Source organism: Antedon mediterranea, chromosome 1 (genome assembly GCF_964355755.1).
Source record: "Antedon mediterranea chromosome 1, ecAntMedi1.1, whole genome shotgun sequence".
NCBI lineage: Eukaryota > Metazoa > Echinodermata > Crinoidea > Comatulida > Antedonidae > Antedon > Antedon mediterranea.
This window is the reverse complement of record NC_092670.1, coordinates 2,893,723-2,911,792: the sequence shown is the minus strand read 5'-3', so window position 1 is coordinate 2,911,792 and position 18,070 is coordinate 2,893,723. Positions and strand designations below refer to the sequence as shown.

Sequence of the window (18,070 nt, the reverse complement as noted above, 5' to 3'; positions counted from 1 at the left end):
AGAGCTATGATATGGCTAGGATAGCCGATGATTATATAGCTAATAGAGGTGGCCGTGGCTATTGGAATGCCGTAAATTCTGAAAATAAGCCTACATATTATAAGGGCCAAGAAAACAGTAAACCCAAGAATAGTACGACTCAGAATAACCCTGGAGCTAGGCAGCAAGAAGGATACAATAGGTATCGCGGAAGGGGAGGCAAATTCCATAACTATGGTAGAAATTTCCAACAGAGAGAACCTTCAAATGAATGGATTAATGGCCTATGCTTCAATTGTAAGGAGAAGGGACATAAAATAAAAATCTGGAGCCCAGACTAAGAACTAGGCCTAAACTTGACTTGAACAATCTTGAGACAGGATAATATCCACTAATAACGCGATGGTAGCAGCAACTGTAAACTTACATAGAACTAAACTTGACTTGAACAATCTTGAGACAGGATAATATCCGCTAATAACCTCTGACTTGAAGGTCGTGTTTATACAACACCCTAAATTTGAACATGGCTTTAATTTTTAGCGTGTTGTTGGGACCGAGATCAACCCACCTTAACGTTTGCTGTTGTTTACTGTACTATACACTAGAAATCACGATACCGTGTTGTACCGGAAGTTTCATCAACACACAGTGCATGCTAGGATAAAAGGTCAAATCGTTGATCGCTTGAATTGGCGGAGTTGTCAACAATCATCGTCGCCTCCTCGCTGTCCGATGTATTCGCGCGGTTTTTACCATTTTCATTATTGTATTCGTTCACGTTTGCATTGTGTTAATGTTGTTCTCGGTTCATTTAATAAAAGTTATTTTAAGGGTTTCATTGTTTCATCTATACACTATGGAAGAAGATGCCATTTTTGCGATGTTATTTTTTCTTCTGTTTGGAGTTGGAAATGATAGAGGCCTACTACCACTACGAACGAGTTGGCCCTGTCACGCCAAATGAGGTACCACTGCCAAATGAGGTACCGCACTTAATTTGGCGTCTAAGGCGGGTATTGCTAAACCCCGCAACCCCCGCAAACCTCCAAAAAAACATAGCAAACCCCATCGAACCAACATAAAAGTGATTGAATCATGTAGTGTACAACCCACTGGGTATATCCATGTAAAAAAAATATTACATTTTTACTGTTAACTAATTATTTTTGGGGTGAAACATCATTTTTTTGGTCAAAATTGATTGTTAAACCCTGCAAACCTCCAAAAAAATATAGCAAACCCCACTGAACCAACATAAAAGTGATTGAATCATGTAGTGTACAACTCACTAGGTATATCCATGTAAAAAAAATATTAAATTTCTACTGTTAACTACTTATTTACATAATTTTTTGGTCAAAAATGATTGCTAATTTTTAACCAAAAAAGGATGTTTTATCCCCCAAAAATTAGTTAACAATAGAAATTTAATAATTTATATACCCAGTGGGTCGTACACTACATTATTTAATCACTTTTATGTTGGTTCGGTGGGGTTTGCTATAGTTTTTTGGAGGTTTGCGGGGTTTAGCAATCATTTTTGACCAAAAAAATGATGTTTTACCCCCAAAATAAGTTGTTAACAGTAGAAATTAAATTTTTTTTTAACATTAATATACACAGTGGGTTGTACACTACATGATTCAATCACTTTAATGTTGGTTCGGTGAAGTTTGCTATGTTTTTTTGGAGGTTTGCGGGGGTTTGCGGTGTTTAGCAATACCCTCTAAGGCGCCAAATTAGGTACTATTGCAAAATGAAGTTCTATTGTAATTTTGTAAAATGCAGTTTATATAAAACAAACATATTTGAGCCAGTATTAAACTACAATATGTATTCTGTGTTGTTACGCCTGTTATTAGATCAAGCTATTACATTAAATTAAATATAAAGCAGAAAATAGTTATCCTTTTTTGATTTTCGTCGAATAGATCGAAGCGGAAGTGCTTCGGTCATGGTCCGCAAATTATATGATACGCCTTGAAGTGTGCCAAAATGTTTTTACTACTTTTAGTTGAATCAGGGAAGAGTTAAATTTAACTCTTCCCTGGTTGAATCACCGCGTGTACAGTTAAAACCAATAGATTGTGCTGCAGTGCAGATTGTCTGTACAGTAATGTGGGCTGTCTGCTTGGGGGTCTGTCTATCAAGGTACAACATTTCGACGAAGCCAATTTAATATTTTCATTTTGTTTTAATATCTGTAGAATGCGTCGTCATTTATTCTGAAGCTAATACTGTAGGCCTATCTATATACCGTAATCAGGCGGTATTATTAAGGCTAGCTCACGTACAGCAGAATTCACGTAGAATTATGTGGTGTTGTTGCTTGATTGTAAATTGCCCAGATTCTTCATTAGAAAAAAAACTGATCAATTTGAACTGATATTAAGGAGTCTTTAGAACATGACAGATATTAAGATGTCCTCTATAAACGGAGTCCTCACAAACTCATATAAGAGGTCCTCTTGTAAAATCAGGTTCCCGTCGAATTTATTTTAGATAAGTAACTAAATTATCATGGATTTCGTACCCACCATTCCATCGATAGCTTTTTTTTTTTTTTTTGTGGTGCAAACACCACTTTTATCCACATTCATTATATTATCTCATGTCATTACATAAAATCATATTATTTAACACATTTGTTAATTCCCAATGTCGTTACAATTCATCAGTAACATTTTTACATTTATGAATTCCGTATTGCCTCCTATTTTCATTAATGTTCTTTGTTTTAAAATATTTTACACATAAAGAATTTGTGAGATTTTCAATTGTTTGTTTTAATTTTACAACCCGGATTATACAATGTATTTATATACAAGATAAAACGAATTAAATCAGATCAGCACCACCTGTAACTCGTATCACTGTGAATTCCTTTTCTGATAATCGAGCAAATTAGAATTTATATTAACATAATAGTATTTCTTAAAGCTACCCATTTTTCTATACTTGTTTCTTTATTGTTATATCTTTCACATTCAATGTTAAGCATATTGCTTTCCTTTTGAATGAATTCCATAAAGATTTACCCACTGGCTTATTTACAGATGTATTGTCCCCCTGAACAATTTTTTTTTTTTAAAGGCCATTTTAATGATACATAAAAGTTATTCACTTTGAAAAAAAATTGGATCAAAAAAAAAATTATTTACCTTAGAAAATCGTAATTTAAAGTAAAAAATAGTCAACCGGCTAGTCCTAGAGTAGTAGCTAGTCTAGTAGTGGTAGTAGTACTAGGCCTAGTTGTAGGCCTGAGTGAGGGTTCACCCTGAGTGAGTAGCAGGCCTAGCTAATACTAATAGATACAACTTGTAAGCCTTATTAATAGTTATTGCCAACCTAGCTTTAAATAGGATTAGGCCTATAACATTCATCTGTGAGCATGGAGTAAGGAATAAGGTTTTAGCATGAGGTATAAAAATAAAATATTTTATACCTCCATGGTTTTATTGTGACTTGTGTGAATTTCGACACCACCAACTCGTCTTATTTTTAGTATAATACTATAATATTAATAATACTCTTTAGTTTATCATTATTCATATCACTTTTCATTCATTTTAAAACATTTAATTTTCTTTTCTATGTAGAGTTTGTGATTAAAAAAAATTATACATAAGAGCAGCGAAACTCAAAAAGCGAAAACTTGTGAATGGCTGCCAAAAATAGAAAATAAGGTCACCACCAGGGCCAGGAGAGATTATGGTGCTTGGTTTTTCCTTCATGATTAATTAGATTTTAATGCTAATATAAATTTGTGAAAATTGTAACTAGGCCTATACTGTACATCCAATAATGTAATTATTTTAGAGAAAATGACCAAATAATCTAAGTTGAATATTTTTTGGAATGTGTACTTTACAGTACTTAGTACCGTTATGTTGAAAATTCTTCCAAAGCAATAACGTTCAAACCAACGTTCACACAATTAAACTTTTTATGTACATATTTTAATAAATAATGTCTTTCTTTTAATAGGTATTAACACACTTGAATGAACAATATGAGCAAGTAGTGGAAAATGGTGAAGAAATCAACACAAAATGTGGTAGCAACATTCACAATATTTATTTGAACGTTTCTTACTATGACACTTTAAAATGGATGAACAATCACAGAAGACAAGTGTCATATTATTTATGTTGTGATTCTCTGTGTTTAGAGAAGGATGCTTTAGACCAGGTCCGCCTTATATTATTAGCCAATCAAAATCGTATAATTTTTGGAGGGAAAATGTTATCCTCCTCTGAAGCCTAAAATTTGCATATCCAGTATAAAAGTGGAATGTAATAGATATTAGAGAAGAAGAGAGAATAAGATCAGAGTAGATAAACGGAAAGATGATAAAGAGAATATTAAGGCTTGACTGGTAGTGGTAGAAAGATGTATTAATCGAATTACAAGGAATAAAAGTTCTAGTTGAGTTAAATATACCTTTTGTATGAGTTATCATTCAGTGACAGCTGTGTACGTCGCGTGGAAATATATACGCCTGAGAAAGCTCGGAACCAACTAAAATAAATTCACTACAACAAGCTATTGCTGTAATGCCACAATCAACACATCAATTAATAGTTGAAAATAAATTGTCAACAATAATGCAGAAATTCAATGAAATATACTAGTAATTAACTCATTTTTTACTGTACTGTACTGTAAATCTTCACACATTAAAATTATGGTGATTTTATCTCATGTACTGTAGTAGTATTTTTTATTTATTTAATGCTGTATACAAATGTTATTGCTCGAATTATGAAAACTATACAACATTTTAAAAGCTGGAAAACAACCAACACATTTGCCTAATGCTTTATGATAGTCATCCAATATTTATCTTGTGTTCCACTACCGAGTCTACTGCCAGTTGCCTTTAAAATGCTGTATGGGTGTAACTTCTGTTCCAGTCTTCATTAGCTTAAGTCTATAAATTGAAAAACAATGATGTATAAATACAAAAGTCAAATAGAAAAGTTAAATATTTCACAATTTATTGCATACATATAATTATTATTTCTGTACATGAATCTGAAGTTTTCAATTTGGGGTACTAATGTACAGTAAGGAATCCCTGAAAAGTGCATCTCCTCCCTAAAAAAGGCCTAGTCTAATTACTAGTGTTTTCGTTTTGGTTGCTATCAACAACAATCTATTCTACCGTCAACTTCTTTGGTACTGTATGCTGATCATTTTCCAAATGTTCGTTTTTTGTCATCAGTTAGTCTTTTTTAGACTTTAAAATTAATTCGAGCTCCAAATGTATATCAGTGGTACATCAACATAGTAGGCCTATTTCCTGTAGCTAGTTGTGGAGTGATGGCTTAGCTAGGTGAGTACGACATATATGACCTAGCTAGGCCTCAAAGTGGGTTCCCGTCTTCTTTTCTGACCCGATTATCTGCCTGCCTACAGCTGCTGCTACACTACACTACACAGTAGTAGTAAACTACAGTACTAACTAGGCCTAGTAGGCTCTACTAGATAGTAGAAGTAGGCTTATATTATAGCCCTAGCCTAGATAGCTAAGCCTATAACTATACGCCAAAAACTATTATAGGAGGATGTGTCATTCATCTAAAATAGAATTCTACTTACCAGCAAATTAACGGCAGAGCTTTTTACATCATATGATCAGGGAAACCCCAGCACTTTCTTCTGTTCTTCGCACATGTTTGTTTACGTGGTGAACAGATCGGATCTCCCCTGTTTGGATACTCATTAACATATCATGAATATTTATGAGCTGTTAGCTAACCATCGTTATTTTGGAATTTCTGAACTTATGAGTTCGAAAAAATGGTAAACTTATTTTGATTTTTTATAAGCGAAATCAATATTTTTTCGGATTTTTTTTCTGCGAAAGTGAATAACTTTATTATAACTACAAAATGGTCTATTCAAAATTTGATTTTTTTCATCTTTATTTTTCATGTTTTGGGGGACAATACAACTTTAATGCTGATTTATGGCTAGGCGTAAAATAAGACGTGGTAGGAGGATGATTGCTGGCAGCGAAGCAGCAATAAATGGGCCCAATCTTGTTAGCAACGTCGCATGACATGATTTATATTACGACCTGTTTTAACGAGAGGTCAAAATAGACCCTGAGGACACTTCCAACACGGTAACGGCGACCGGGAATCCACCAAATGTTAGGATTCAGCCAAGTAGCCTTTTTTGCAATTAAAATCTCATTACACGGAATCTCTATGGGCCCGTTTGCGATTTTTTTTTTCGTACATAAGTTGGGGACCCCCTCATGAAACGTTACAAAATTAACATGAATAATTCATCAGTTAAATTTTCTTGTTCCGTGTGCACCCAAGCGTATAGCAACAAGAAGTGATTACACAACTGCGATACGATACTTTTACAGTAGGCCTAGGATTCTAAGTCAATTCACGTGATTGCCTTCGCGCACTCTTCTTCACACACACACACACACACCACTATGTAAAATGTGTCGAGTCGAGGCTAATCGACAGCTAGGCAAGACATTACACTAAGTAGTAATTCATTGGATATAGCCCAAAGAAAGGGTGTCACGAAAGCTCAGACCACGAAAGCTCAGACCCCCTAAGACCTAAGATCACGAAAGCTAAGACCCAACACCTAAGATTACAAATATTTATCTTTCGCACCTGCCTTGTATTTTTAACTCCCAACATTTATTCTGAATACCACACCTTAGAATTGGCACTTTCATGAAAAAGAATCACATAAAAAGTAACAAATACATTTTTAAATTGATGATTTTACAGACGTTTTTCTCGCACACAAAATTACTAGCCTACAGTACAGAGGCCTACCCCATGGGCCATTTTCAATGTTTTTGTTTCTATGGAACGTCAAAAGAGCAAAAATTATATAGAGGGCTGAAAACTCTGTGGAGTCCATCTACAGTGTGGATGGAACAATGTAAAATTAAAATTGTAATGATAATAGTATAATCATGCAAGTACGAAGAAATAAATACTGGCAAATAAATTTTAATTTAAAAATCATGATAAGTTTTTTTGTTTCGTTTTCTTTCTGTTTTTATACTTGTACTATTATTGTTGCTCTTTTGGCGCTCCATAGAAACAAAAACATTGAGCATGGGGAGCTCGAGGAGTTACATTGTCATTACAGTATACAAAGAAACACATCTGTAAAATCATCAATTTAAAGGATTTATTTATTTGTTATTATGTGTTTCTCCTTCTAAAAGTACTTATAAGTCCTAATTTTAAAGTGTGGTGTTCAAGATAAAGTTAGTCAACAAATTTGGAGTCAAAATACAAGAAAGGCAGGTGCGTAAGAAAAACATCCTCTGAACCAACACAATGGAGTAAATATATACCAACAAACAACCCGTCAAGTTTGTTTGTTGTAAAGAAAAAATATACATTTACTCAACGGGCGAAAATAATGTGAGTTTATCTATGTTTTGCGGTAGTATTAAATTATATTTATGGTAATAAATGAAACCTACTGTGTTTAAAATTATGTATGGATAAACAAGTATTGTTTTTAAGCTGTAGTATATCTTAGTATTTGTAATCTTAGGTGTTGGGTCTTAGCTTTCGTGATCTTAGGTCTTAGGGGGTCTGAGCTTTCGTGGTCTGAGCTTTCGTGACACCCCCCAAAGAAAGCTTAGACCCACAAGAATAAAGAATGTGTATAATTTGTGTACTGTATTTTTTTAATTCTGCTATTTTATTATCAAACAATATGCATGTAATCAAAGGAACTGCGCGTATATGAACACTAGAATAGACATGGGTTTAGAGAATAGCAATTAGGCCTAATTATAGTATCAATAGAAACTATAATTTTAACACGTAATTCTTTAGTAATAAATTATATTAAACACACCATAAACTAAAGGCTGATTATTTCGACAATCCACACAAAACGCCGCTATTCTATTATGAAATCGCACGCGGCAACCACAGCGGAGATAGGCCTAGAATCGTACCGCACTTGTGTAAACTACTGTAATCACTTCTTGTTGCTATACGCTTGGGTGCACACGGAACAAGAAAATTTAACTGATGAATTATTCATGTTTATTTTGTGACGTTTCATGAGGGGGTCCCCAACTTATGTACGAAAAAAAAATCGCGGCCCGTTTACGAACAGCAAGTATCCGGATAACTTTTCATCTTTTGGGGTCATTAATCATGCCTTAATGACCCTTAATGACTTTTTTGAGTACTACCACCTGGGTTATCCGGACCAACCTCAGCCCGGCAAATTTGGAGGGTTGGCTTGTCCTCAGGGGAGTTGAAGGCGACCTTGCTGGATTAAACAATGTATTTTATGAGATAATCACGCAAATCAGGCTGAAAATAAGGCCATGAGTAGCCGGATACCTAGAAGTCTGTAAACGGTAGGGAGAATTTTGATTTAGCCTTGTCAGGAGAGACCTCTGGCATATCCAGATACTTTAAATGTTCATAAACACAACCTTTGTTGTTATACCAAAGATTGTATAGCGCCGCTACGCGGCGCAAGATAGGTAACTGTTGCCAAGCTCCTATCTTATAACACTACGCGCCCAGTAAATCCATGGACGCCATTCGGACGGACAGGTTATTATTGTGATTTAAATGTAAATGGTTTAAACTTTGCGGTCCGCCTCGAAGTATCTGTGGTTAACCATCTTGATGAATGATTCATGGAAAAGGGAAGAAATTATGTAAACAAAGTAAAATAAAAGTTTCTTTGGGATCTGGACACTTACCGATTAATTCTGTGTGTTTACATTGATACGTTTGGTTAGACAACTTCGTTCTTTAACCGAAACATCGTGGATATTGCCTTGACAACGACTTTATTCCGGTTCAAATTTGTCCGCCGGAATGGCGTCCATGGATTACAAAGGTTTCACCCAGTTACCTATCTTGCGCCGCTACGCGGCGCTATACAATCTTTGGTTATACAACACACTTCTCGTAGGCGTGTAGAATATGCATGTAATGCGTGTTGTATAAACGCGCTCTTTGACGCGATGGTAGCAGCAAAACTGTAAACTTACATGGAACAAACCTGACCTGACAACCTTGAGACAGGATACAAATGCCTATCCTGCACCAATTCAACACATTTAAGATGAACTTCCTTATTATAAATAGTTCATAATTGTAAACTTAATGGTCTTGTTCAGGAAGTGAGGTTTATAAAGGAAACATCTGAAAATAATATTGTACAGTAACAGATACTAAGTATGTTAACTAATTTTTTGCCTGTTCATCTTCAAGAATTGTGAATGTATGAATTGTTTAATTAATACAAATTACAAGCTAAAATCGGCGAAAATGATGAATTATGAAATGAATTGTATTGCATTGTCAAACCTATTAAAAAGTCAACCACGGATCTAGATGTATGAATAATAACACAGACAAGTATAGCCATCCATTAACAACATTTACATTCGGAATTAAATTGTAAAGTATATATTATCGTTGGATAATATATAGAATGGGGGCGTAAATATTTGCAACAATGAATAATTGTTCTGAAAGATATTTTCGCGTAAATTTCTTTCCTATTACTATACCGGAAATGTTGTCTATTAACAATCTCCTACAATGTACTACAATGGGTACTGACATTTATTGACGCATTCTCAATTAAAATATGATGTAAAATAGTGTTAAATGAACCGGGGAAATCGATAAAGATAGACCATTAACATAACTTTGTTTGGATCAAGGCGTTGGTAAATATTATGGAGAAAAGAATTAACAGAATCGTTGAGCTCTAGATGCAAATTGGTTCTTATCTAGGCTACATTACAAATGTTTCCTTGAGTCTTGATACATTCAATCGTTTTAAACATTAAATTAGAAGTATTTGTAACCGGCTTAAAATCTGTTGGTACACTGGGTCTATTTACTTTTGGCAATGGGTTGATAATATAAATATACGCGTGGAACAGTAGGCCTACCACTAATAAAAAATACTTGAAAATATAAGTGAAAATCGGACATAATTGCTTATTGCACACTTTCAAAATTCTAATTTCCTTTTGTTTTCGATTTAATAAAAAAAAATGAACGGACATAAAATAACATTGTGAGGCACTGTAAAAAAACCTGCATATATATATATATATATATATATATATATATATATATATATGTGTATTAATTATACACTTGGGAGACAATTTGGCGTTTCAATCTGATACTTGGGAGACAAATACTTTTGGGAGACATTTTGATGTCTCCCTAATGTTAACATACCGTAAAAAACACCGTCTGCAGTTGTAACTTAAGATTTGAAGCAGTCTTTCTATTCAAGTACATGTCTAAACACTTAGAATAGTTGATTTTAGTCGTAGGGGTGTTTATTAATAAAATTAAACCCTATAAGAATAAAGGGGGTTATATGTCGTGTTGTATGTATATGACATTTGGTAGACATTCAGTATTTCTTGAATTTTCAACAAAAAACGGATTATATGTTTAGCAAATTAGTTTAGTAATGTTTCCTTAATGATTCTAAATCTGGAAAATTTGCTATACCTGAAATTTAAAATAAACATTGTATTTATTGAAGTTTAATTAAAACAACACCATCATCAGGCGAATTAAAACTTTGAATTCAAAGATCCCACTCCTCCACGCATGCGCAGTGTGCATGCATCGGGCGGCGCGCGAAGCGAGAAGAGGATCGGCGGGAAGCGAGCCGTGGGGTGGTAGTGAAAAACTTTTTTGATGCTTGGTATGCATAAATTAACTACTAATATTTACTAGGTAGGCTAGTTTGAATAAAATAAAACAACTAACAACCAATAATATACAGGTCTATTAAGGCTAGTGAGGCTAGGCCCGGGCCAGCGAGAGGGTCTACAAACAAGTACCCTTATTCTATACGATACGTCGTCTAGCCTAACTAGGCCTAGGCCTAGGCCTAGCTAGAGGGCTAGGTAGGCCTAGGCCTAGTCTATTATGCCAAGTAGGCCTAGGTAGGTAGGCTAAGCCTAGGCTACTAGATAGGTAGGCCTATAGGGCTCCTACTAGCTAGCGGGAGGGGCCTTATTAGTTAGGCCTTGCCCTGGCCTAGTCTAGCCTAAAAAGAGAGTAGCCTAGCCTAAAAGAAGGCCTAGCTAGGCCTAGCCCTACTACTACGTTCTAGGCTAGGCCTAGCCTAGCTAGGCTGTATAATAATAAGCTTAGAAGGTTAGTTAAGGCATAGAGATATTATAGTTCACTATAATATCTCTATGGTTAAGGCCTCCTATGCCTACTAAAGGTTATAATATTATAGGCCCTCTAGGCCTAAACCTACAAAAATGTTGACATTTACAATGTCAAATTCAAAAGGATGCCTAGCTCTAGGCCTAGGCTAGGCCTAGAGTTATAAAATACAACTCACTCTACTAAGAGCTAGGCCTAGGTAGACCCCTACTATTAAGCCTAGAGTAGGCCTACCCTATGCCTAGGCTACTTTCTACTTCTACAGGCCTAAAGTAGCCTAGTAGTAGGCACTAGTCTAGGTTAACTTTTAGAGGGTTAGCCTATTTTTTAGGTAGCTATGCTTAGTACTCTAGTAGAAGTGGTAGGATGAGCCAGGTTTTTCTGTGACTTTTTTTTATGATTCTCATTCATATGGGATTATGGGGGCTATGAAGGCAGTACATAGGCAAGTACAGCACTTTGAAGTGCTGTAGGTCTTGTTTGTCTGTTAAAGATAGTCTTTAGGTTTACCATCTCATAAGTCATACCCTCTAAAAACTGATGTGCTTAGTAACCTATACTAGTACTACACAGACAAGCATATTATAAACTGTATAAACTAAGTAAGCCTAAATCTACTTTAACCTTACGTTAAAATGACAGTCAATTCTCAGCTGTATCACAAATTTTATTTTCAATTTCAAATAATTTTCCCTCAAAACAGAAGTAATGTTATTAGCAAGTGTACTCACTCAATGCTTGTGGTATACACTGTGTACAGTAAATAAGTGCATTTTGATTTTATAGCTATTCAAATTCTAGTTTTTTTTAAACTCTAGGAAGGTAATCAATCCTGAAACCGATGGCACTCTCTTTTGAAGATGTGTTTAGAGATTTAAAGAAATCGTAAGTACACATAATATGAATTATATACACATAGGGTTGATACGAGGCCTAATTCAATTATTTCCATTAAGCTTATTGATTACGTTTGACTATCATCAAATCGTTGACTTTAATTGAACTTGACTCAAATTAATAAAACCCATGTCTGTCTGTCTGTCCGGGTTTATTGAAAGACTAGGGGTTGCACGATCTTCAAACTAATAAGTAACCCTGAGGATATAGGTGAGTATGAATCTGATAAATGATGTTTTAAATTACATTTGAAACTTGCTCTGGGGTAGGTATACTTACTGGTAGATAAAAAACATTATTACTGTATTATTATACATTCCAGAGTTAGTTAATGTTTAAAAGTGACATTCAAAATGGTAAGGTTGCAAATCTACAAATGCAAATATTTTCTGTACAATTAAATTCGGCTGACCTATGAATATATTAATCTAGTAATTTAGTTGAATGAGAATTTTACAACCATTTTCTGACTTGTATATTCTTTTTATTTCAGAGGTAGAATAAAGGATGACGACTCATCAAGTGATGAAGAAACGGCTACTATCTTGACTACCACGGAAATGTAAATATTTACCAAATTGAATTGCTCAGTTTGTAATTTTTAATTTGAATTTCATTGTATAGCCCATTTTTCTAAAAAGTTAAGCTCTTTTTCAATGTTGAATTATAAGAATTTTCTTTATTTTTGATTGTAAACACTAGGAAGACATGATGATCGTTGTTCTTCCAAACCGCTTTCAGAAAATGATTATCAAAGTTATTAGAAATATTTATATTTTTAAATAAGCAATAGAACGAAAAGTTATTGTAGTAGACTAAACACCTTTGTAAGCAATGTTGAGTACAAAATTGTGTAGTATTTTGATAAGTATTTTCTGTTAATTTCAGTGGTACAATAAGGAGTGGCAACTCATACAGTGAAGATAATTCAAACAAAACTACTTTCTTACCAACAAAAAAAATGTAAATATTTGCCAAATTAAATTGCTATTAACACGATGCACTTGTAATTTTTAATCATGTATCTTGGAATAGTCTATTTTTCAAAAGGGACTAGGAATATTTATATTTTTTAATAAGCAATAGAACGAAGAGTTATTGTAGTAGACTAAACACTTTTGTCAGCAATTGAAAATTGTCTAGTATTAATTATAAATTTTTTTGTTTCAGTGCTACTGACTGTAACAAAACGTTGTTCACCAAAAAAACGTAAATATTTATTTAATTGAATGTCCATAATAAAACTGCTGATACTTTTGTAAATTGTAAACTCAGATTGGTGGTACATAATGTTGGATGTCACTATCTCTAATAGTTTATGAGTATATTTCACTATATGTTATTTGTAAATGTTGCTACCATCCTACTGTATACTGTCATTGGGTTTAAAAATGTATACTTTTATATTATAAATTGCTAATTTTTTATTTAGATTGCGACCAGTAAAGACAGCATATGACATATTAGATGGTCTTACATTCTGTGGTCTAAGAATTGTACGTATTTATTAACTCTTATCAAAATTAAATTATTACAGAAAACTACTGTATTTATATATATGCATAAGCAGAAATTCATAAACGATGCCATTGTCATAAATGTCCTGATTTATTCATTTTTTTAGCCAAGATCAGATACTAAGAATAATGGTATGCAATCTGAAATTTGTATTTCATTTTTCAATTTAGGTTCAGTTTTGTTTTCATGTCCAAAATGTTTTAAATGTTTTTTTTTTGTGTTGATATGTTGATATTTAATAGTAACTTGAATAGTGTATTTTTTCTTTATGATGTTAATTAAAAGTAAGTATTGTTTGACTATTTTGACATCATTGGGAAATAAGATATAATTTTAAATATTGAATTTTGGTGTTTTCTTAGACATTGGTACAAACTATGGGGAAGAAGAAGAAGAAGGAACTGTAAGTATTATACCAGCATAGACTAAAATGCTTTAAAAGCTAACCTCGCCCAAATTTTTATATGAAAAGTGTGTATCATTGTAACTGTATGAAACATCCCTCGACGTCTTTTCTAATTAGTATAAAAATAGTATTTTTATGTCTTTTTTTTTTAATAGGTATGTGGACACTTCCTATAGGCCAGATGATTCAATATCTGAAACTAGTGATGAAGTAGGTGTTATACTTTTAATGTTAATTTTGAAATCGTATTTTGAAACTTTTAATGTTATAAAATAAATATTTACTGGGCTTTCATCGGGTAACGGTTACAAATATAGCCCTCGACTTCGTCTCAGGATATAGCATATAGTCTCCAGATCACCTTGGTCTATATTTTTAACCATGCCCCTCAGTCCAGTAAATATTTGTATAACATACAACGTAATGTATTGCCAGGCCTAAACTACTACTTCTCTATCTAGCGAACCATTTGTAAGAAATGAAATACCCCCTATCCCTATCCGCTTACATTATAACACCTTATAAAATACTGTATTGTTATGAATATTATACCAGCATAGACCTAGTGCGTTTAAAATGTTTCTAAAATGCTTTGAAAACTAGGCATGCTATGGCTGCTAAGCTAGTCCCTGCATAAAAGAATAGTAACTGACGGCAGTGCCAAATAATAATTTTAATACTAAGTATGTTGGTTAAAACTTAGTATTATGGTTTTGCTACAATTATTTGAGTGTATGTTAAAAAAACTTATGGACGAAAAACGCTCCATTACAAAAATAAAAAGGCAAAATGTTGAAAATAAAATATTTTACAGTATATCATTGTAACTGTATGGAACATCCCTCAATGTATTTTCCAATTAGTATACAAATAGTATTTTTATATTTTTCCTTTTGAATAGGCATCTGATGTGGACACTTCCTATAGGCCAGACGATTCAATATCTGAAACTAGTGATGAAGTAAGTGTTTTACATTTTATGTTTCTTTTGAAATTGTATTTTGAAACTTTTAATTTTATAAAACAAATATTTACTGGGCTTTCATCGGGTAACGGTTACAAATATACCGTATGTGTTAAACCAAGGGCTCATAAATTTACCTACTTGTGTTAAACCAAACTCTGGCAGACTGAGAGATTGGGATGTTCCATTCATCGCAAATCAATACATTTGTATAATCGTATATTAAATCTATCAAAATAGTATTTTTTAAAGAAAATCGGCCTGTCTTCAACATTATGATGCTGTACTCTAGCTGTTCAACCGGTTTTCAGCTATTAAAAACAATTATCGTAGGAGGATAGGAGAATGTATAAACAAATCACTACATACATAGAAGTCTTGGTCCACGAATATATGAATAACAATTCTCTATGACTTCTTTGATATTTTACAGATGACAGGTTGATGGATTTGGAGGAGGAAGAGGAGATAATTGAGAAAAGTAAAAGAGGAAAAAGAAGGAAAGGTATGAAGAAATATGTGCTGTTTGTGTTTTAAATGTGGCTAAATATTTTTTAATTTGGCAAAAAAAACCAAACCTTTAGGTAAATCTTTGTCTAGAGTATGAGCGACTCCACTACTACAATAGAGTACATAGAAACGTTGCACTCCCTCCTCCCCCATAAAGGGTCTGGTTCAAAAGTTTTATTACCAACCCAGATCTTTGCTCTTGGTACCCCAGAATCAATTTTTTGAAGGCAATTCAGATATTACCAAACAGTTTTGCTCACTAATCTAATATGACTTAGGAATATATGAATAAATAAAAAACAATTCTCTATGACTTCTTTGATATTTCACAGATGACAGGTTGATGGATTCGGAAGAGGAAGAGGAGATAATTGAGAAAAGAAGAAAAAGAAAGAAAGGTATGCAGAAATATGTGCTGTTTGTGTTTTAAATGTGGCTAAATATTTTTCAATTTGGCAAAAAGAAACCAAACCTTTAGTTAAATCTTTGCCTAGAGTATGAGCGACTCCACTACTACAATAGAGTACATAGAAACGTTGCACTCCCTCCTCCCCCATAAAGGGTCTGGTTCAAAAGTTTTATTACCAACCCAGATCTTTGCTCTTGGTACCCCAGAATCAATTTTTTGAAGGCAATTCAGATATTACCAAACAGTTTTGTTCACCATCTAATATGACTTAGGAATATATGAATAAATATAAAACAATTCTCTATGACTTCTTTGATATTTCACAGATGACAGGTTGATGGATTCGGAAGAGGAAGAGGAGATAATTGAGAAAAGAAGAAAAAGTTTGAAAGGTACATGTAGCATCATGTCTATGCTGCCAATCAGCTTGATCGGCGCTTTCTCGTCTGTCCACGACAGTGGCTGTATGAACTGGTACACCAGATGTAACTCCCCTACTTGTCTTTGAAATATGTACTAGGTTCAGCAGTGTGTGTACACTGGACCTACGCTTTATAATCCTTATGCGAGAAGAAAAAAAAATGCAAGAAAAAAAAAACAGGGCATACTCTTTTCAAAAAGTTTGGATGTTTTTTTTCATGTAATAACACATAATAAACCATCAATTAATAATTAGAGATATTATTATTGTTTTTTTGTTTGTATTGTAGCTAAGAATGAAGCTTTGACATTTTTAAACAAATATATGCTGCATGAGAGCTATCCATGGAAGACCGTAAGATCAAAAGTTATGAATGAACGAGTAAAGAGGCAAAGACAAATTAAAGAAAGGATGGAGAAAATGGAGATGTGAGATGTCATAAAAATCAATGTATTAACAATTTGCAAATTGTTAATATATTGATGTAGCAGTCCAAATACATTGCATGCTAATATCAGCTCTATTAACAATTTTCTTAAAGATGTATTGTTGTTAATAGTAGGCAATTTATTGAGACTGCAATGTGTTAACAATTTACCTAATGGCACGAGATTTGATTCTGATTCAATTATATAATTGCTGTATTACAATTTCCTGTAATATTGATAATAGTATGCAATTTATTGAGACTGCAATGTGGTAACAATTTGCCTAATGGCACAAGATTTGATTCTGATTAAATTATATAACTGCTGTAAAACAATTTCCTGTAATATTGATAATAGTATGCAATTTATTGAGACTGCAATGTGTTAACAATTTGCCTAATGGCACAAAATTTGATTCTGATAAAATTATATAATTGCGGTATTACAATTTCCTGTAATATTGATAATAGTGTGCAATTTATTGAGACTGCAATGTGTTAACAATTTGCCTAATCGCACAAGATTTGATTCTGATTAAATTATATAATTGCTGTATTACAATTTCCTGTAATATTGATAATAGTATGCAATTTATTGAGACTGCAATGTGTTAACAATTTACCTAATGGCACAAAATTTGATTCTGATTAAATTATATAATTGCTGTATTACAATTTCCTGTAATATTGATAATAGTATGCAATTTATTGAGACTGCAATGTGGTAACAATTTGCCTAATGGCACAAGATTTGATTCTGATTAAATTATATATTTGCTGTATTACAATTTCCTGTAATATTGATAATAATATGCAATTTATTTTTATCTGTACATAATTGTATATGTAATGCTTGCATAAATGATTTTTATTTATTTTTTTTGACGCAGCTTTTATGAAATTGATTGCCGCCGATGTACATCGTATATGTCAATAAAATATTATTATTATAGCATGCAATTTATTGAGACTTGCTACACTATAATTACTGTGTACTCTATGTATACATTATTTATTTAATGTGAAAACAGTATCAATTACTTTGTTTGTACAATCTTCACCTTACAAGCTAAAATTGTTTCAAAGTTTAGATATTCTGTTAAATTGAATAGGTTTGGCATGTGGACTCTTAATAAATCTATCTTAAAGAAATTGCAAATTTGTTGAACTTCTTTATTTTGAGTAAGTTTGTTGCTTGATCTAATTCATTCGGGCTGGTTTAACTTTCAGCTAGGTTACAAAGCGAAATAAAATGTTCCTTTTATTCAAAAAAATAGAATTTTTATTTTGAATACTGTATTATAACACATTTATATTTTTAGTAGAATTGTTGTC

At 33.1% G+C, this 18,070-nt stretch overlaps 1 protein-coding gene and 1 long non-coding RNA gene across 9 annotated transcripts; both read left to right on the top strand.

Moving 5' to 3' along the window:
• Positions 1-3,246: 3,246 nt before the first annotated feature.
• LOC140045657 (uncharacterized) lies at positions 3,247-4,134 on the top strand. Its single transcript, XR_011844668.1, has 3 exons — positions 3,247-3,302; positions 3,582-3,696; positions 3,970-4,134. It is a non-coding gene; the product is annotated as an uncharacterized lncRNA (long non-coding RNA).
• A 3,133-nt stretch (positions 4,135-7,267) lies between these two features.
• LOC140045575 (uncharacterized) lies at positions 7,268-16,665 on the top strand. Of its 8 annotated transcripts, none has more exons than XM_072090552.1 (12): positions 10,193-10,707; positions 12,002-12,068; positions 12,574-12,642; positions 12,969-13,043; positions 13,251-13,289; positions 13,513-13,576; positions 13,961-14,001; positions 14,160-14,214; positions 14,906-14,965; positions 15,402-15,473; positions 16,214-16,279; positions 16,598-16,665. In XM_072090552.1, exons 2-10 carry the CDS (start codon positions 12,025-12,027, stop codon positions 15,411-15,413), a joined length of 459 nt encoding a protein of 152 aa, XP_071946653.1. In that variant the 5' UTR covers positions 10,193-10,707; positions 12,002-12,024; the 3' UTR covers positions 15,414-15,473; positions 16,214-16,279; positions 16,598-16,665. The 8 variants fall into 8 exon arrangements, with proteins under 8 accessions (XP_071946652.1, XP_071946653.1, XP_071946651.1 ...); XM_072090550.1 differs by lacking the exon at positions 15,402-15,473 and adding an exon at positions 15,811-15,876 and having other exon boundaries at positions 16,598-16,609; XM_072090551.1 differs by lacking the exons at positions 10,193-10,707; positions 16,214-16,279; positions 16,598-16,665 and adding exons at positions 7,268-7,283; positions 15,811-15,877.
• Positions 16,666-18,070: the final 1,405 nt, after the last annotated feature.